We start from the raw sequence: 21,060 nt of genomic DNA, 5'->3' as shown, positions 1-21,060 counted from the left end.
AGAAAAGTGTGGCCTTTGGTCTGATTATACTACTAATTTCTAAAGGTTATTGAGGCTGATTTTATCTTTTCGTGAAACTTCGAACAACAATTAAAAGCTTGGATTTCTGTTAAACATATTTTTTTTACACAAGTGAAGCGTAAGGTTTTATTACGAAGAATTTTTCCTGACCTAAGTCGCAAATAATAATGTTCGTTTGGTGGCACTTCTGGTATATTTTAGTTTAATCATGTTTACGCTTATTTTAAACAATTTAATGGCATCTGTTGCTGCTTTATTTTTGGCTAGTGTTAGGTCCTGTGTGAAAAAAAATATTTATGATGAAAATGCATGGAATTTGTTGTTTTTCGTTTTTTTTCGACGCTTTGGAAAATTTTTGCTCTTTTCGCAGAAATTTGAATTATTCTCAAACAATACTGTAGCGAGTTTTAAAAATTGGTCCCAATTTTTGGGTTTTTTTTGGCCTATTCGTTTTAAATTTTTTCGTTTTCTCAAATAATAAATGCACAAATCTGGGATGAAGGTTTCATTCAAAAGAAAAATTTACGGGGATCTCACCTTCTCAAGCGGCTTTTCCCTAAATTTGGTAGAAAAAAGTTATGGCGTCAAACAACCTCATTGTTTGACATTTTGTAATTTTTTTAAAAATTTACTTTTTCTCAAAAATTACCCTGCCAAATCGGAGTTTAAGGGTTTAATCGAAAAAAAGGATCAGTTATGCGAATCTTACCGGCGCAAGCGGCTATGCCCTTGAAAAGAACTTATAGCCTTAGAAAATGTCCAATTCTTAAAATTTGGAAAGTTTTTGGAAAGTTATTTGTTTTTCAAAATTAACCTGCTGATTCTGAGGTTGATAGTGCTTTAAAATTAGCATGATGAATAAATGTTTCCTGCATAATCTGTTTTACCCTGTTTTTTTGTAGAAAAGCTGATATGGACTTGGGGAAAAATCCTTGTTAAATTTTTACCGTTTTTTAAAGAAATTTCATCACATTCTCGAAAACTACTGGCTAAATCTGATATTAGAGGTTTAATCTAAACAATCAGGGGGAGGAAATCTTCAATCTTAAAATAAAGGTATGGAAAGTAGAGGCTATTTCCTTAATTTAGTGGAGAAAAGAGTTTGGATTTAGAAAAAGTTAAATTTTTGATCGTTTTTTTTTATCTTTTTCGCTATTTTTGAAAACTAACCAGCCAAATCTGAGATATAGACTTCAATTGAAAAAGTTAGTAGTCGTTTTTTTTCCTTAAATAAGCGTTTAAGTCCCTTCTTAAGCAGAATTCGCCTTTCCGTATCAGTACCATATATGTTTAAAATATTAAAACAGGTACATCCAGCATTAGCATTGTTTACATCCAAGTGACCGTAGCGGAGATGCGAGGACTCCTAACCATCAAGTCGAAGATTCAAATACAAATCATTGAAATAGTTTTATTTAATTTTTTGGTCGAGCTTTTGCTGCGTAGCATTGGCAATTTGATAGGAACTCTAGCTGCTTTATTTGGTGGTTAGTATTAGTAAAATTACAAGCGGTTCTGGAGTAGATGTGGGGATGTGATACTCCTAGTCTCACTTATTTTTTCTCTGGGTGTTTTTTTCTCTTTTCCTTATTTCACTTTGTTTCGCCTATTGAGAGATCTTTTTTGCATTATCCTCGCTTGTGTTTGCGAAGCGCGGCTTCGCCTCTGTCTTAATGTGGGTAACATTCTTGTGTAGTCTTGTTGTTTCTTGTCGAACGAAGTAAATTTTCTTTTAGTTGGGTCGTGCTTTTGTTCAGAAAAAAACTGTAAACGCATAAATTTTTGTTGCGGCAGCATCCGATTTATCTAAGTCTTGTTCAATTTATTTTATTAGCTCGAACGACTCAGTGGAATAAGCCTTCTTTCTCAGATAGCAGCGCAAAAAATCACATTTCAAGTAGAAGCAGTGGTGGTGGTGAAAGACAGATACGTGCCGCTAGGACTCAAGTGTGCGAAGAAACGGGAGATGGCGGTTTAGAGAACGGAGAACTAAGTTCAATCGATCAGAAAGTAAACGATGATGCATCATGGATCAATGAGCGTGAACGCAACGCAAATGTCAACAGAGAGTTGAATGTCAAGACTGAAAACGAAGGGGCAGGTGGAGGGGGTGATGATTTGCCTCCGGGTTGGGAAATGCGAGCGGCCAAAAACGGAAGAGTTTACTTTGTTGATCACGTGAACGAAATTACCACCTGGGTAAGTCTGTTTGTTCGTATGATATTAGTTGAACTATTTAAGGGATGTAGTTCGAATCCGTTTGGGGCTTGTTTTTTTTTAAATAGAAGTTTTCTACTTTTTCGGACTATCGTCTGTCTGTTTGAGAGTAATGAACGTCATGAAGGCTCTTATATAGGTCTTGCTATTTTTTTCTTGCATAAAACTCTCTAATAACTGCAGATGTGCATTCATACATATTGATGCATTTATGAATGCACTTATATATGCACTTTTTGAGTTCAATTGAGATTCATCGACTGAAATTGACCTAAATAGCACTCTCCAAATACGAATGTGGAAATGGCGCAAAAAAAACGTTAACGATTTCTAGTTTCGAAAGGAATGGAATTTTTAAATTTCCAGCTGAATAAAAATTTATCTGTTGATCCAGTTTTCTCAAGTTGGAATAATGTTATCAAAAAAGCGCCAATCATAAATCGTTCTAGAAATTCAAAGAGCTTAAAGGGCATATAATTTTTTCTTTGACGTTTTTTCATTAAAGTCCAGTGTTTTTTTAAATGTTTACTTGCGTTCATTACTTTTTTCCAATCTTCGATTGGCTATGAATATTTTTGTCGGCTTAGTTCCCGTAGCACGTACTCTTTTGGAAGGTTCAGCTTTCTTATGAATTCCTGAATGCCATCTCGAAAACCCCATTGATTCAGGTAAAAAGTCGATATTAAACCGGAATATGGACTTTTTTTTGGGTTAAACTTGTTTAACAGAATCAATTGAATCAACTAAGAATGAGTTCAAACTTCTATGCTTTCGCGCCCAAGTTAGCCTGGAGGTAACGAATATTCCTGGGACGGCAAAGGTGATGAGTTCGAATCTGACCAGGATTTTTTTTTCAAAAGGGAAGTATTCTGTTTCAAATAAAATTGTCGGCCAATTATTTGTCTGCTTGTCTATTGTCGGCTGAGTTGTCATATCTTGGAATCGTTTTTTTTTGCTGCGCGCATTTTTTAATGTTGCTTTTTTGTGTTGTTTGATTTAGTCCTACATTTTTTTGTCCGCTGAAAAAAAAATTCCTCGGACCAATTTTTTGGCCTATTGCTTGTCGGCTTAATGATTATTTTGAGTCTTTTCAAAGGAAACACAATTTTATCACTCTCCACCGCCGTTTTCAAGTTAGTTGTATGTTTACCAATCGGTTTGTTAAATTTTTGTTCTCGTTATGGAAAATCATTTCCAAATTTTATTTTTTCGGAAACTTCTACTGATTTTCAAAAAAGGAGTTTTAATTGAAAGAATACTTGCTCTCCTGTGTGCCTGCATGCTCCCCTAGTGTCTCTTTTTAGTTGACCCCTCTGTCTACAGCTTTCGAAAAAGTGTGTGGGGGAATATTTGACACATATTTTTAATTTTCTCGAAAACTACCCTTTCAAATTTGAGTATTTGATTTTAATGATGTAATGGTTTTTGAAAAGCTCCCTGCATAAGCGGATACAACCTCAAATTATGGCCCTCGGAATTGTCAATTTTTGACCGTTTTGTGAATTTTTTTGACTTTTCTCGAAAGCCAACTTCTTGAATCTGATATTGTGGGTTCAATGGAGATAATGGGTATTGAGAAGCTCACCTGCATTAGCGGCCACTTACAAACTTGTTTACACAAAAAATTATCGCCCTCGTAATAGTCAAATTTTTGATTTTGGACTGATTTTTTGACAGTTTTTGACTTTTTTTGAGATCTAGCCTCACAAATCTGAGCTCTTGGGTTCAATCGAATTAAATGTTGCGTGAATTTTGTCTGCATAAGCGGCTATGCCCTATTTTTTCACAGAAAGTCTATGATTCTCGGTCGGAAATGTCAAATTTTTGATTTGCTGACTGTGTTTTGGACTTTTCTCGCTAGCTATGCTGCCAAATCTGATATTAAAGGTTTAATCGAAAAAATAGGTTGCCGAAACCGTGTCTGTATAATTGATTATTCCCTATTGGTTTGGGGAAAAGTTTTGGCCTTCAAACAAGACAAAGTTTTGAAGACAGTTTTTTTTAGAAACTGTTGACTTTACGCGAAAACTAACGGGCCAGTTTTCAGGTTGTGTTCAATCGAGAAACTCGGCATTGGGAATTTTCTCTGCGTAAGCGGCTGCAACTTGATTTTTGTAGAAGAAATGTATGGATTGTGGAAATCTTTTGACCGCTTTTGACAAATCTGAGATGAAAATTTCAATCGAAAGAAGCGGTTGCGCGAATTGTTCCTGCAGAAGCGGCTACTCCCTAATTTTTTTTTGTAAGAAAAAAGTTCTGTTTTTGATAAATTTCTAAAATCTCAATTTTCACTCTACTCACTTATATTAGTAGAGAAACAACTAAGGTTTCGGGCAAAGTCCAATTTTTGAAATTAAGCATTTTTTCTCGTATCAGTATAGCAAAATCTAAAAACTTTCTGCGACCTGTTTTTTTCATGTTATTGTTGTATCGCAAGTCGTGCAAAGCTCTGATTCGCCTCTGTGTTGTAAAAATCAAAATAAAAATTTTTCATAAAAAAAGTTTTCTTTCAAAAGTTTTTTGATTGTTTTACTCCTTTCATTATTGTGCTCGGAATCATCACGTATGCGATGATATGGCTTGTGGTTAGCAAGTGATTTTAATTCACAACTTGGATTTGTTCATGTGAGCAACTTGTCCAATAAAATTTTTGAATCATTTCTCAAATCTGCACTTTCGACAGCCAACAGACATATTTTGAGCATGTTTGCAATTCTACAACCCCTTCTGCTCTTTTTTTAAAATTGGATTTCAAAATACCGACTTCGGTTTTGTATATGTTCATTTTCAAGAGTCAATGAACGCAGTTCAGACTCTTATATAGCTGCTGGTGATTTTTTTTCAGGAAAAGTCTGAAAATTTGTTCAGGTTCACCTTTACTTTTTCGTGGTTTGACTTTTAAATTATTTTTAAGTTTAGTTGATTTCTTCTATTAAAAAGAAGGAAAATTCCACTATTAAATAGCTTAAAAGTAGCAGTCACGAAAAGCGTGATTTCTAGTTGCGAAAGTGGAATTTAATTTTCAGATTTCCCTGCGGAATATAAAAATTTATCTATTTATCCAGTTTTCTCAAATTGGGTTATTTTAATCGAAAGAGTGTCAATCTTAAATTATTATAGAAATTCGAGAGCTTTAAGGACATCTACTTGTTTTTTTAGTCTAGCGAGCTTGCGGGCGTTCCTGTGTTTGTGCGAACCTTCTTTTTTCCTGACCTAATTTGCAAATTTAAGTCTTCATTTGAAGTGTTCACACATCTGGTGGCCTTTTTGCTATCATCACAAAATGGCATTGAAATTTCATGGCACCTCTTCTCTGCTTTTTTTGGCTAGTGTTTGTGATTTATTAAGCGTCCGTGGCTTTTTTGTTAGTCCGTGAGACTCATAATCTCTAGGTCGCAGATCGAATTCGAGATGTAGCCGATTTTTTTTTACTAATTCGAGGCTTACTTCTACTTGTTCTAATTGCACTCTATAGAGCTGCTTTTTTTGTGTTCTCGCCAGTGTTTGCGAAGCGCAGCTTCACCTCTGTGTCATAATTTAAAAGTTGAAATTTTCAAAAAATATAGGTCATTATTTTTTTGTTTTTTTTTTGTGTTCATTGAGTCTTTTCCAACTGTCTGTTAGCTATGTTTGTCTTTTCGTTTGTTCTTTTGTTTATTCGGCTTGACGTTTTTCCGGTTGAAACTACATAATCTACTTTGTTGCATTATTTTGCATCATAGGTTGAGTGAAGCAAGTTTCTTTTGCTTTAGAGTTTTTTGAGGGGTAATTTTTTTTGAAAAAGTTTTTTTTTGGCTCAACGGGTGACTGCTCCAAAAATTGCCGCCTTTTTTGACCGCTTTGTTTCGATGCAAATGTAGATTTCAATTGTTTTGTTTGTCATGTTTTTTGAAAGACTAAGATGTTTTTTAGTTCAAGACTAAGATTTGAAAATTTTGATAGATCTAACTTGTCTCGACATTTTCAAATTATTTCATTTTATAATAGCTGAGTTTATCATAGCAAAATCTCAACGCTTCAGCTCAGTTTTGTTGCAACCCATATGTCTTGAGTTTTGTTCCATTTGCCACCCCATCAAATACCAACTACTGTTGCTCACGTTTGTATGTATCTTGATAGGTAGACCCCAGATTAGGCGTGAGGTCACGAGAGGGCAATTCTTCAGCGGCCAATGCGCAGCTGGTGCTGGACATACTAATGGGCACAAGAGGAGGAGTTGTAGCAGGAAATATTGCGGTGTCTGATTCTAACAGCACAAGTGGTTCTGATGCCGGAGTGAGTCATCCTGTGAAAGTGCTGCCTGCTGGTTGGGAGGAGAGAGCTACTAAAGATGGCAGAGTGTTCTACGTCGACCACAGTGAGTTGCTTTTGAGCTCGTTGCCTGTTTTGTTAGTTTATAGGAGACAGTGGTAATGGATAAGTTCTGCATTGGGGCGTAGCTTAGACCACCACATGAATGAAATACATTATGAATGAGGGTTCGAACTTGCAGGCTTGCTGTGGTTTGCCAGACAAGCTCTTGTTAGAAAGCGATTGCTTATTTGAGCTTAAATAGAGCCATAGTGTTAAGGTGACGGTTTTGACATAAATCTTTTATTCAATCCGCTTCCATGCAGTGGACGAGACGAGCTCTGACTGCCTCTTGCTACATGTCTAGCTTTCAAGCTTTGACTTTAACTCGAGGTTGGTACCTCGTTGGTTCTAAAACGAATTAACAAAGTACAAATGTATTATTGGAAACGCGTTACCCAAAACTAAAAATAGATGCTCTGTAGTCCACAGGAACGAAATTCTCTGTTTTTTTCATTTCACAAGATGCTCTGTTTTTTTTTCATTTCGAATATAATCCTCATTTGTTTTGCAGGCTCTTAAATAGGTTGTGATGATTTTTTTGTTTTCTTTTTCGGGAAAAATCTTTAAACTACTCTAATAACTACAGAAATTGCATTTATACATATTAAGGCATTTATGAAAGGCCTTAGGTATATGCAGGCGCGGATCTAGGAATTTCTCGAGGAGGGGGGTGGGGGCGGATTTACAAAAAAAAATTTAGGTCGACCAAATAGATTTTCTGAGCTCTCGCAAACCACTATAAAGACACTAATTTGACCAAATTTTCTGAGCCGCCCGCAAGTTTTTGAAAAAAGGCAAAAAAAGAGGCGTTTTTAGGCACTTTTTGGAAAATTTCGACCAAAAAATCGCGTGTTTTCGGCGCGCGCTCCCCCCTCAAATTTAGTATAAATTGGCGCCTAAGGCGCCTTTAGAAAAATTTTGAGGTCAGTCAGCCAAAATTGGATATCTCAAAATAGTACAAAGGGGGGGACCCTTTGGGTCAGCAGGGGGTCGAAAACGTGATTTATTTATAATTTTGAAAGTGCAATTAATATTTAGATTCCCAGCGGAATAAAAACTTTACCTAATACTCCAGTTTTTTTCATAGTGGAGTTTTTTTTATCAAAAAACGCCACCCACAAATGTTTTATGAAATTCAAAGGGCTTTAAAGATCATATATAACTTTTTTCACTGAAGTTCGAAATCTGGATTTTTTTCAATCCGTTTTTTTTGTTTCTTTGAGTTCATTGACTCTCATCCAATTATCAGTTGGCTATGTTTTATAACAATTTGCTACCCTGTGATAAAGTTATTAAAGAGAGACGGAAAAATGGAAAGTCATTCCAGTGTTCTCGATCATACTGATACCAACGTGGAGAAATACCACGAGTACTATATCAGAATCACACACCAATAATAAAGCCTGTTGCGAAGTGTCAAAAATTGTTCGCGAGACATGCAGTAAAGATGGCGAAGAGTTAAGTCTGGGGGACGACATCTCAAAAATGTAAAGATTCTTTAAAGTCGCTTTTTTCAAGTATTGCTGCGCACAAATCAAGAGGAACTTCCAAATCCGGTCCATGAAGTTGTAGAAAAAGCGATGAATGATGAAGTTTTGTCTACAGCGAAAAAAATTTAGAGCTCAATCTGTTGGAATCGCCGCGATAGTTTAATAATTCTTGGAGTGCCAGAACATGTTGAAGGTGGAAGTCACAATGAAATAGTTCAATAAAATATTTATACTTGCGAGTTTGCGAAGCGTAGTGTATCAGTACGAACCTTTTTTCTAACTTTTCAGTACTAACTCGCAAATAAAAGTGTTGATTTAAATTGTCAACTTATTTGGTGGCACTTTTGCTATGATCACACACGTGAGACTCATAATTTCTAGGTTGCAGATCGAATCCGAGACATAGCCTTATTTTTGCTAATTCGTAGCTTATTTTTACTTAGTGCTTTTTTAGAGCTGCTTTATGTCGTGTTTTCGCTAGTTGTTGTGAAGCGAAGCTTTGTGGAAGGTTTGCGACAAACATGAGCTCAAGAATTACTAGTATAAGAATCTTAAATTTCGTCTTGGACAATCGAGGCATGTGTTTGTGTTATCGGATAAATTAAACTACAAAAATCTGAAAATAACAGTTGTTTCAGACTGTTGTGCTAATGCTTTAAATATGAATGGGTCTTCTGCTTTTTGCTATGTGTTCAACGACTTTATTTCTTTGGGATCGAGTTAAGTGGATTGAAATCCAAAGCAACAAATTGTCATATTCGCCAGTATTTTGCAATCGATGTATGTTTTCTTGCAATTTGCGATTTTCACAAATGGCCTCAAGCCTAAAACATTCAGATGTTGACAAAATCAGCTATCTTTGAATAATTTTGCCCCCATCCGTCCCTTATAATCAATGTGTCTATCCAATCTGGCATTTTTCTCTTCCACTTTTATTACATAATTATCATCAATACTGCGATTTCTGCCGCTCAACTGTAGGAATATTTTCGAAAAAATTGTCTATCCTCGAAAAAAAGTAACTATAAGAATCCAATCTTGTTTGCAGTAAGCAATTAGGTTTTTGAAGAAAAAAAAAGAAAAATTTTTAACGAAATAGTTGAGTCAACACAAAAAATAAGACTCAGCTCTGGGAAAACGTTATGCTGCAGTTTCTTGGTGCTCTCAGAAATATATTTGGTACTCCTGATCCTAAAATTCTACTGGATGACTTAGATAGAGTTCTACGTAATTAGATTTCCATTGCTTTCAAAAGATGTTTTCTTGACTTTACGTTCGAGAAACTGTTTTATCAAAGTTAAATCTTGTCGTGCTGATCGCAATTACCGATTGTCATCAAAGTGACTTCCACCAAAACATCAAACAAAAGTTAGCACTGGAGCAGGAGGTTAGCCCTACCTTTTTTTTACAATTTGGTGTACATTTCTTTACAATTACATGTAGTTTGATTTGAAAATTTTTTTTAGGTCAGACCTGTTGACCATACTTATTTAATTCGAATGAATTAATACTAATTACAGATAAAATAGTTCAAAGAACCTCACTCATATTTCTGAAGCTTTTAGTCTACAATATGCTCTAGATAAGTTTTGCGGTATATAATAAGCTCTGATAGCAAACTTTAATTTGATTTTCTTATATCATATTGAAAAAAAAATAAAAATCTGAGTAAAGAAGAAATTGCGGTTGTTTTGTTAAATTGAGTTACCCATAGCTATGATGATCAAGTAAAGCATTTTTAAGTATGATTCGCTCGCTTACGGTTTTTACATTTCAAGCCTGTCAAATGATTTTTCGTTAGAAAGATTTTTAATTTCAAGAAGTATCTGTTTTGCCTGTTCAAATTTTATCTCCGATAAGTCGCCAAACTGTTGTCAAATACCCGAGTTAATCGGTTGTTTGTTGAAATTATTTTTGCTTGCAGCCATTTTCTTGCAGCAAGTTTTTTTTTGCAAAAAAGATGATTAAAATTATTTTCAAGTCTTTCAAATGATTTTTCGTTAGAAAGATTTTTAATTTCAAGAAGTATCTGTTTTACCTGTTCAAATTTCATCTCTGATTAGTCACATAACTGTTGTCAAATACCTGAGTTAATCGGTTGTTTGTTGAAATAATTTTTGCTTGCAGTACCAGAATATTTTACACAAAAAGTAATCGCCCTCGGAAAAGTAAAACTCTTGATTTTTATTGACCGTTGTATAAACTTTTTGATTATTCTCGAAAACTACCTTGCCATATCTGAGATTTTGAGTTTAATTGAACGAACGTGTTGTGGGAAGCTCATTTGTTTGTGCGACTACGCCCAACTGTTTTCTGACAATTATCAAAAATTTGATGGTTTTGACCGTTTTATTTGAATGTTTTGATTTTTCTCAAGAACTACTCTGCCACATCTGAGATTTTTCGTTCAATCGAAACTAAAAGTTGCGTGAATCCCTTCTGCATAAGCGTATACGCCTTGTTTTTGTTTCACGCAAATGCTATGATTCTCGGAGATGTCAGTTTTGTTTTGTTGACCATTTTTGGACTTTCGCTAACTATCCTGCCAAATCCGATATCATAGGTTTAATCGAAACAACAGGTTGTTGAAAGCCTACCTCTGTAATTGGCTATGCCTAGTTTGTTTACGAAAAAAACTTATGATCTTCAAACAAGACACAGTTTCGAAACCTTGACCGTTTTTGGAAACTTTTTGACTTTACGCAAAAACTACCGTGCGCTTTCTCAGGTTGTGTTCAATGGAGAAACCCGGCTTTGGGAATCTTCTCTAGGTAAACGGCCACAACATACTTATGCAGAAGATATTAATGGGTTTTGGAAATCTTTTGACCGTTTTTTAGAACTTCTGTGCGTTTAAAAATTACTCTATCAAATCTGAGAAGAACAGTTCAATTCAAAGAACCGGTTGCGATAATTGTTCCTGCAGAATTGGCGACTCCTTAAATTTCTGTAAGAAAAGTGTCATGTTTTAGTAGAGAAACAACTAAGATTTTGCGCAAGTCCAATTTTTGAAATCACATTTTTCGTACAGTATCAGTATAGCAAATTCATTCGCTATCAAACTCGTATTTCCAGTGTTCCAGTGGGCTGTTTTTTATCGAGACATGCTGAAACTTTGGTTCGCCTTTTTTTTCAAAATTCAAATTTTTTTCGACGTAGGTTTTTTTTGTTTTTGTTGTATCGCCTGTGTACGAATATACGCCTGTGTACGAATATACGCCGTATAAAAGAATTAAATCGAAGATTATCTTTTTTTGCAATACGGAGAGGGGTGAATAGCTAGAAGATATCCATTTGAAGAATCGTCTATATTTTGTTTAGACACCCAGACCACCAGCTGGCAGGACCCTCGACTGCTGATGGAGGGACCTGCGGTGCAATTCAACCCCAACTACAAGTCCAAGTACAAGGCATTCAAAGCCAAACTCAGGAAAGCGGTGGGCATGTTAAACATCGACTATTGGCTTTTTTTGATCAGAGAGAGAGTGCAGTAATGGTTTTGCTTATCCAGACGAAAACTAAAATAAACTGAAAAAATTAAACGCATTTTTCTCGATTTGCCTTTTCTCAGACAAGAAAAACGCCACAAATTGCTTGGAAATGTTTCAACCAAGTTCTGACTCGAAGTTACACCCAAAAGAGATTATTGTCGAAAAATCCACACTGATAATTTAACCCTTGGGCAAGGACAATGTTATCTTTTACTATTTTTTTCCCGTAAACAGCTTTGCTGACAGAATTTGTGCGGCGTGAGAATTTTATGTCCTCAAGATGAATCCATCCTTGATTTGAGAAACATATTTCAGCCGAGCAGCAGTGCCCATTGTGTGATTCGAGTGACGAGGGCTAACCTGTTGGAAACGTCCTTTGACTCCATCTGTCGCATAGTGAAGGATGACCCCTCCAGGTTGAGATGCAAACTGTGGGTGGAGTACGCGGGCGAACAGGGATTGGACTATGGAGGCATGTCAAGGTCAGAAAACAGAAATAGAAGTTCACGAATTGCGGTCGGTTCTCAGGAGTAAAAAAATTGTTGAAAGTTGGACCCAGTTTTGAGATAAGAAATAAAACGTTTCACTGAGTTTTTTCAGTTTTCTTATCTTAGGTAGTCATTGCACCTTGTAATATTAGCTTAACCAGATTTTCGAACCGTGTTCCCTATTTTTTAGCATTCTTTTCTAGTCATTTCATTAAGAGTTCTATTTTGTTTATTTTCATGAACAAATGGGCCATTATAAAATGTTCTTGAAATTCAATGAACTTGAACTTGATGTACTTATTTTTTCGATTTGCGAAAAATTTCAAAATGAGTCAATCATTTTTTCCTGTTTGCCTGAGTTCATTGACACCTTTCCAACTTTCTGTTGACTATGTTTTGTAATGTCATAGTTACATAGTTATTTCATATGGAAGTATCAGGCTTTAATATTCCTCGTTCTGTGACATAAATGTGAACTTGCCTTACTCGTTTTCCTAGATTTGGTTTTTTCTTTCTCAACATATTAACCGTGCGTATCTGAGATAACCAAAGGTCAAATGTTTTATTGGAAAAAAAGTATTCAACAGCTTTTTTTTAGGCTAAGTAACAATCTGCAAAGCTCATATCGGTTGTCTTGCTTCTAGTTTGCAGTATACCAGGCAAAACTGGGCGTGCGTCAATCAGAGAAATATGAACGATGTTGCCAAAAATATAGATTTCTTAACTTAAACTATCTTAAAATATCTTGGTTTTGCTAAGATTTTGAGAAGCTTGTCTTTCAATTTTCAATTTTCAGTAGTCCATTTTTAAATATTCTTTACTGAAGCTAAGATTAGTTGGGGTGTTGTGGTTTTGTAGAGAGTGGTTCCAAGACGTGTCTTGTCAGATGTTGGATCCCTACTACGGCTTATTCGAGTATTCTGCTGCCGACTCCTCCTACTCCCTCCAGATAAACCCCCTCAGTGCACTGTGTTGTGGCAGAGACCATCTCAAGTACTTCTCATTCGTGGGCACCGTATGCGCCATGGCCATATATCACGGAAAGCTAATCGACGGTGAGTACACAGTTAGGCCGTCACGTTGAACGCAATTGCTGGCTTCCACCCTGCCTTGCTTTTTTATCGGGACCCCAAACAACACAAATCTACTTCTTCTTAAACACCCCTCCACCTAGAATGGGGGGGGGGGCGTTTACGAGCTCTAAATAAAAAAAGTGTGCATCATATTAATCAGAATTACTCCGAAGTTGCGGACCACCTGATAATTTTGAGCCCCTCAATGAAAAACGGGTTTTTTTCAAAGGAAATTTACCCTCTCTGGTAATTTTCGACCGTTCTTAAAATTGATACCCGTTTCATCAAAATAATGCTGACAAGGATTTAAAAAAATTACTTTTTCTTCTAAAATTTTTTTTAAAAGATATTTTTCCAATTCAAGTGGATTCAATTAGATAATAATTTGCAAAAATCAGGTGATATACCTCTAATAACCTCAAAAATGTGATAGAATTAATTCGAAAATTCACTCTCTACCATGTAAAATTTATCTGAAAACGAAAAAGCTCGGACAAACTTTTTGGAGTTTATTAAAATCCGAATCACGACTAATCGGGCTTTTGATTTTGTATTTTGATAATTTAGCACCCTCCCTGGGGCTGAGTTGGGGAGGGGACAGCCGTCCGCTATTCCCCTCAGGAATTCCACCCTGTCGCCCCTCAAGATGTCCATCTTTGGTAATATTTTACGACATCCATCTTCGGTTGAAAGACCCTAAATTTTTTTGAAGCACCTTTGCGCCAATTTATCATGGTTTTGAGGGGAAGCGCGTGCCAAAAAAGTGCATATTTTTAGTCGAAATTTTCCAAAGTTGCGCCAAAACGGCGTTTTTGTTGCTTTTAAAGAGCTTCGAAAATCATTTTAATCGTTTTAAAAAAGGTAATTAAATTCAAAAAGACGAAAATCCTCCCCTCGAGAAAATCCTAGATTCGCCGCTGGCCCTAAGTACGAGCTTTCTTTGAGTTTTGAGTTATCTCAAATCATGAGGAAAAAAGCCACCTTGGGCCAAAAATTCTTCTAGTCACTTTATGACGGGGTCGGAACGAAAAATTTCATTCAAAATACCCCAATATATATTTTTTCAATATTTCAAATTTTTTGTCCATTTTTTTCTGATGCCTAGTTTTTTCTAAGATTACCCTTTTACACTTGCAAGCTTTAGTGAGGCAGTGTTATTGTACGACTATGCTGTTTTCGACTATGCAAATATTGGTGCCACTTTTGGGGCACCTTTATAGCTTCATGTTAGCATGTGCTTTGACATTTGATTAAATAAGATAACACAGTTGGTTCAGATCTCTTTGTTCAAATGATCCGAAAAAAGCTCTTTGTTTCAAATATCAGTACAATAATAAAAACTAAATTTCAGAAATTTTCTGAATCATTATATCTTGCAATGTTTTTGGAATGCTGAATTATACATAATTTGGCTTTTGATTTTAAATTTATTACATGCGTGGATGCATTCAGTTTGTTATACTCCCAAATTATTACATGCCAAATTGTGTCTATTTGTATTTGTTGCAACTTTTGCTGCATATCATTGACACTTTATTAGCATATGTGGCTGATTTATTTGTGACTAGTGTTGGTGGGTTGCTAAGAGTTCGCGGTAGGGCTTGAAACGCCAAATATCGAGGTCGCAGGTTCGAATCCGATACGTTGAAAAGTTATACTTATTCGAGCCTTATTTTTAGTTTTTCTTTTTCACTTTATGAAGCTCCTTTTTTGTCGTATTCTTGCAAGTGTTTGCGAAGCGCAGCTTTGCTTCTGTGTAAGAACATGCCTTGAAAAATTATTACAGTTTTTTTTGCGGAAAATAAATGATTTGCATCTGGTCATACTCGATATATAGTCTCAATTAAAAAATTTCAAACCGTTGGTTTTGGAAACAGAGATAGTTTCGAATTTTTCCCAGCTCAAATCGCATCTGAGGGATTTTTGTAGGATTTACTACCACTAGGTTACAAACGAAGTGTCTTTATGATACCTAATTTTGCATGGAAAAACATATCCGAAATTTTTATGTGATAACAATATTTAATTCGAGTTTTACACGATTCATTTTTCAGGCTACTTCGTGAAATCATTCTACAAGACGCTGTTGGGCAAAGAAGTTGTATTAGAAGATCTGGAAAGTGTGGTTAGTTACAAGCTTTTTTATCTTTTCCATAAACAAGAGTTTTGCTATCGGATACTAGAATTTTTTCCGTAAATAATTTTGTTCACAGGATCTCCAACTTTGGAAAATCTAAGTTCCAGTCGATTTGAAATTTCAACAGCTCTAATTTTGGTCTAGATTACTGCGCTTAGATGTAACGAGTTACTGGGTTGACATCTGAAAAACAATTTCAGACATGTTGATTTTTTTGTAGGCTTAATTAAATTTGTCCCAATATTTTTTGGGCTTATTTGCTGTGTGTTTTTTTAGTACCCTTCTTTTCAATTCAATTGTTTTAGTAAATTCAATTTTGAAAAATTTAACCTTATTTTATGAAGTTTTCGCTTCTATCCACGGCAAAACTTTCAGTTTGCAAATATAACATTTTTAAGCGATTTTTGTTTGAATTTTTCAACATTTTTTCTTTTTTTTCGAATGCTTGGTTTTTGATTTTTTTTGTTCTAAAGTGTGTGCATTTACCTCAAAGCAACTGAGTGTTATAATTTTTTAAGCAATTTTTTATTTTAAATCCATTCAAGGTGATGGTAAAGCGTGCTGTTTTACACAAGCAATGCTTGTGTTATAATATGAAATATCTTTTTTTCCAACCTAAGTCGCAAATACTGTTGCGACAAAATGTGTTCATTTTGCAAATGTTCATTTTGATCAATAAGCAGCTATTAAGTACAGCCAATGCTGAGGATGTGATCAAAGACTATTTTATTACAAATAGCACTTTAGCTTCAAAGTATCATGGATCTGTAGCTTAGAGGTAGGGAAGGAGACCCGCAACAAAATCAGAGGTTTCGAACCTGGGCTGGGTCGGATGTTCTTAATGAACTGTTTCGTATATTAATTAAAATTTTCCGCTCTATAAATTCAGGCAAGTTAATAAGTTTCTATTTTCTTTCAAATTGACTGGTACTGCTAAATGCGTCATAATTGGCTTGCGTCACTCAGCAATTATATAGACTCATAATTGGAGTGCGTCAATCAGGAAAATTTTTAGACTCAAAGTTTCGCTCATTCGGTTTTTCCAATAGCGATTTTGGTCATATTTTTTGCTTGTGTATGCGAAGTGCATCTTCGCCTCTGCGTAATGTCTAAAATTTTACATTTTTTTTGAAATTTTCAAAGTTTTTTGGGCAGACTTTACTGCTTTTTCGGCAAAGGTATTTTAACAAATTTTATCAACCATCTGGCGTAGAGATAACACACTTCTTATTAGGGCAAAAGGTTTTGGTTCGCAACCGGCCATGACCTTTTCTTTGCAAACCAGATTTTTTTTTGCTTTTTAGGGTTATCCTCTGTTTTTTTGTCGGCTTAGATCCCGTAGCGCAAACTTTTTTCAAGGTTCATCAGCTTTCCTACAGGATTTGTTCCGGATTTTTTGGGCTTTTTAAAGCAATTTTTATAAGTTTTTCTGATAAAAACGCTTTTTTGTAGGTTTTTTCCAAGATTTGATTTTTCTCTTTATTTGATTTTAATTTTGTATCGCAAGTGGTGCGAAGCTCAGCTTCATCTCTGTTTGATATTTCAGTTTTTCGTAAAGAATATTTGACATCCGTAGATAGATAAACGCGGCAAATACATACAATTATTTTCGAACCAGCCTTGACAGACTGCTTTATTGATGACAAGTGATTAAAGGCGCAGATGATAGGACAAGTGACTTAAAACATCCATTTTGGGTGTGTGATTACAGTACGTAGCAGATTTCTGATAAGTTTTCTTTTCTTTCCCTTTTATAATTTTTTACCTATTTAGTGCTGTTTTTTGCTTGTGTTTGTGATGCTGCAATTTCGCTTCAGTGTTCAAGATTTTTGGTGCAGATGCGCGTAAAGCTCACCCATTTTTGATGTCACTGGCCGAGAGTTTTCGAAATAGAAAGAAATCTGCAATAGAGTTGGATCGCTTAATTTTGTATGTGGGAAGAAGTCTGCGACACGGAAATATATGCTTATCAGATTTTCTTTGGGACAAGGTTTATTGCCTCACCAAACTGAATTTTAATCTATGTATGTGTGTGTGTGTGTGTGGGGTGGAGTTTGGCTGAGTTTCTTGTTTAGGTACATTTTTACGTGCCATTAAACGAAGCGAAAACGCGGCTCTTTTCCACTCCCCATATTTGAATTTCAATTTTGAAAAGCTTTTTAACATCCTAATGCAATGAAATTTGGCATAGTGAACAAACTAACTGTTTTGAACAGAGTTGTTATTTATATTTTACATGGTAACATTGAGCTTTTAGCCGTATAACGCATAACAACAGACAGTTTGAAAGGTGGGGGTAGTAGATACGAGCGTAAAAACTTGTTTGGGTCATGTGTATTTTTGTTCCGGAGAACTCTTAAGCTTAGAATAATCGCGGTTCGATTTTTCATTTCTTGCTAAGTTCAATCAGTTTCATTTTCTACAAGAAAAACAAATTAAGCTCTCCAGTTACCAAAAAGCGAATGGAGCTAAACACGTAAATTAATATTAGTTTCGAGACGGGAATATAATTAAGAGTAATGAAGGTAGTGAGGTATCTTATATAGGTCTTGCTGATTTTTTTGTTGTTTTTTTTTCACGAAAAAGTCCTGATATTTGTTCAGGCTCAATTTTGATTTTTCGCGGTTTGATTTGTGATTTATTTTTAAGTTCAGTGCATTTTCATTGTTAAAAGGAAGGCAAAATCCACTATCGAACAGCAAAAATGTTGAGGTCACGAAAAACGTGATCGACTTTTAGTTTCGAAAATGGAAATTAATTATCAGATATCCCACTGAAATAAAAGTTTTGCCTATTGATCCAGTTTTTTCAAATTGGGTTTTTTTTTAAACAAAAAAGTGTCCATCATAAATTGTTCTACAAATTCAAAGAGCTTTAAAGCCATTTATTTTTTTTTCTTGGAAATTCAGAAGTTGAAATTTTTTGGGAAAAAAACAACGCAGTTTTTGTTTCAGTTTCATTGCGTTCATTACTCTTTTCCAATTGTCAGTTGGCTATGTTTAGGATTTCCCAATGGCATAGAAAAATGACTATTAGCAAATTTTTTTTCTCGAATTTTGAAAATTGAAAATATTTTTTGAAGTCAAAAGTTCCTTGACACTTCCAACAGTCCGTTGGCTGTGTTTTGTTTTGAGAAAAATTAAAAGTTCGAAAAAAAGGTAACATTTTCCCGACTTCATTGACTTTGTATACACATTTCCGACCAATTGTTGGCAATTTTTTGTTATAAAGAAGTCAAGTTCGAGAAAAATTCGCTTTTCAAGTTCTCTGATTTCATTAAAACTTTTCCAACCGATTGATGGCTATCTTCACAATTTCAAGGTGCAACTTGATTGATTTTATTAAAAAAACTTTTAAAAAAATAATTTAAGGATTGAATTTGTGTGTCTATTTCCGGTTAGGCTTTGTACTGCCAATTAACCAATTCAGTTTTCTTGCCGTTTTGATCTTATTCGACTCGTGCTTCGTTGTGGTTGACCCATGTAAAAAAATCTTGACTCATTTCGAGCCTGGTCGACGTTCATATTCAAAACGACCGCGTTGGAGTCAATAAGGCGCGCGGCTTGTGACATGATGGTTGTAGGTTAAATCCTCTTTCGGTCCCGTTCGGGGGTTTCTCAATATCATCCGACTCTTCAAGGTGGCAGCGGTTGCGGCAAAATGGATGAAATAACAGTGCGCATATCCAGGGCAAATTTAAAAAACTTTAGATACTCATGTTTCGAAACTGTTTAAAAGTGTAGTAACGTAGTGCAGACTCTAATATAGATCATGATGATATTTTTCTCAAGAAAAGTCTTGAATGGCTCTACTAACTATATGAAGTGCATTCATACATATTCATGCATTATTAATGCCCTTTGGTTTATGTGCACTTTGTAGTAGTTTGAACATAGTTGAAAGATGCCCGAGGCCATCTCTAACTATGTTCTAACTGTTGAAGAGTATGTTTTTGCTCTTTCTGAGGGAAAGATGCCGGAAAATTGTGAAAGAGCCCGGAAAATTGCGAAAAAGCCCGGAAAAGTGCGCGAAACTATGCAAATGATTTCTTTTTTCATTCATGCGTTCTAATATTTCATTTTTCATTCATGCCTTGTCGTGAAACAACATGCGTGAAAGAGCAAAAACATACTCTTCTTGAGTTCAATTGAAGTTAATTTGCTGAAAAGTAGGCAAAATTCACCGTCCAATTACGAAAGAGGAAATGGCGCGAAAAAACGTGTTCGATTTCTAGTTTCGAAAGAGGAATGTAATTTTTAAATTTCCATGCGGAATAACAACTTCACCTAACACTCCAGTTTTCTCAAATTGAGTTCTTTTTATCAAAAAAGCGCCAATCAAAAATTGTTCTTTAAATTCAAAAAGCTTCAAAGCGATATTTTTTCCTTTAAAATTCGAAATTTGAAGTTTTTCTAATCAACAGTCAGTTTTTTTGCGTTCCTTGACTCTTTTCCAACTGTTGTTGGCTAAGTTCGAATTATGTATCGACCCTGGTCGACTCGTGTATCGGTCTTGCTCAACCGAAATCGTTTGTCGACTTTGATAATTGGACATGCGGTCTACACTGTCAATCGACACATAATTCGACCAACTATACCCGGGATTTACGAATCTTAAAATATGAGTACTGAAATCGAAATACGAACTTAATTAATCGAATTCAAACGAATAACAATTTATTGTTAGAATATCGCGTTCTTTTTTTAGTTGAATTGTGGTAACATTATTATAGGCTTTACACATAAAAAAATACTCAGTTTTGTATCTGTTTTGTTGTACTTGTAGGACATTCGCTACTACCAGTCGATGAAAATGTTGCTGGAGTGTGGGGAGGAAGAGTTGGCGGAGATAGAGGCCGACTTCACCCTTTCCGAACACCAACTAGAAGGTGGACGGGCACCTGCTCGAACAGTGTCTCTGCTGCCCAATGGAAATGAAATACCAGTCACTATCCATAACAGAGAACAATTCGTTCAGTGAGTGTAAAGTTTTTATTTTCGATTTCTGCAAGATAATTTCTACCCTCTTAGATTTCCCTGAAATTCACATTTAGTGCGATTGATATTTTTTAGGTTGTTATTTGAGTCCTTAAAACCAGGGGCAGATCTAGAATTTTCTCGAGGATAGGGAGGCCGGAATATCAAGTTTGACCAAAACGATCTTTTCTAAGCTCTTTAAAAGTGCGAAAGAGTTTTATCCCAAAGTTGAGTTGGAATTTGAAAACGAATCCTCAGTTGAGCTGATCATGAGTTTACGGTAGTTCGTGTTTTAACGCATTCAGCTCAAATTTGCAAAATAAACGAGAAAAGAGAGAAAGAAGGATTGGTTTAAATCGAACAAATTGTCGAAATTTAGGCAGAATTTCGAATACAAATGTTGATACACAAGTCATACATTAGTTTGGTCCTAGTAAGTAGAAAAACCCCAGCATCATTGGGTTTCTTTATCGGCATTTGTGATGTTGAAACGGGTTGCCTTCGTTTTAGACTAGTGCTGCAGTACAAACTAGTGGAGCAGGTGCAATCTCAAATGGAGGCATTTCTCAGTGGCTTCTCACTGGTCGTCGATCCCTCTCTACTCAAATTGTTCGATGAGACAGAACTGGAGTTGCTCATGGCTGGACTGCCACAAGTCAATGTCAAAGACTGGAAAGACCACACTCTCTACAAAAGTGGGTCTTCTTGTTTTAGAACAGTGAATGTTACTAAAACACTGTTCAAGTGAAGTTCGACTTATTTGGGTTGTTTTAAGAGTCGACGAACGTAGTTCAGATTCTTGTTTAGGCAGTGA

The 21,060-nt window shown here is 35.5% G+C and overlaps 2 protein-coding genes across 3 annotated transcripts in view; both read left to right on the top strand.

Annotated features, from left to right (window-relative positions):
• The window catches only part of LOC134841892 (dnaJ homolog subfamily B member 6-like), a 463,167-nt gene that overhangs the window by 346,518 nt on the left and 95,589 nt on the right, over positions 1–21,060 (top strand). The gene's annotated exons all lie outside the window — the stretch shown is intronic.
• LOC134841887 (E3 ubiquitin-protein ligase NEDD4-like) overlaps positions 1–21,060 on the top strand; it is a 378,569-nt gene that overhangs the window by 346,519 nt on the left and 10,990 nt on the right. Inside the window, exons 10-17 of the mRNA XM_063857950.1 lie at positions 1,856–2,220; positions 6,358–6,595; positions 11,403–11,518; positions 11,888–12,054; positions 12,919–13,115; positions 15,188–15,258; positions 20,056–20,246; positions 20,757–20,941. Of these exons, the coding sequence (XP_063714020.1) occupies positions 1,856–2,220; positions 6,358–6,595; positions 11,403–11,518; positions 11,888–12,054; positions 12,919–13,115; positions 15,188–15,258; positions 20,056–20,246; positions 20,757–20,941 (1,530 nt within the window). The remainder of the gene's footprint in view (positions 1–1,855; positions 2,221–6,357; positions 6,596–11,402; positions 11,519–11,887; positions 12,055–12,918; positions 13,116–15,187; positions 15,259–20,055; positions 20,247–20,756; positions 20,942–21,060) is intronic.

This window comes from Symsagittifera roscoffensis, chromosome 3 (genome assembly GCF_963678635.1).
Source record: "Symsagittifera roscoffensis chromosome 3, txSymRosc1.1, whole genome shotgun sequence".
Taxonomy (NCBI): Eukaryota; Metazoa; Xenacoelomorpha; order Acoela; family Convolutidae; genus Symsagittifera; species Symsagittifera roscoffensis.
The sequence above is the reverse complement of the archived record's forward strand: the minus strand, read 5'-3'. Positions and strand labels throughout refer to the sequence as shown.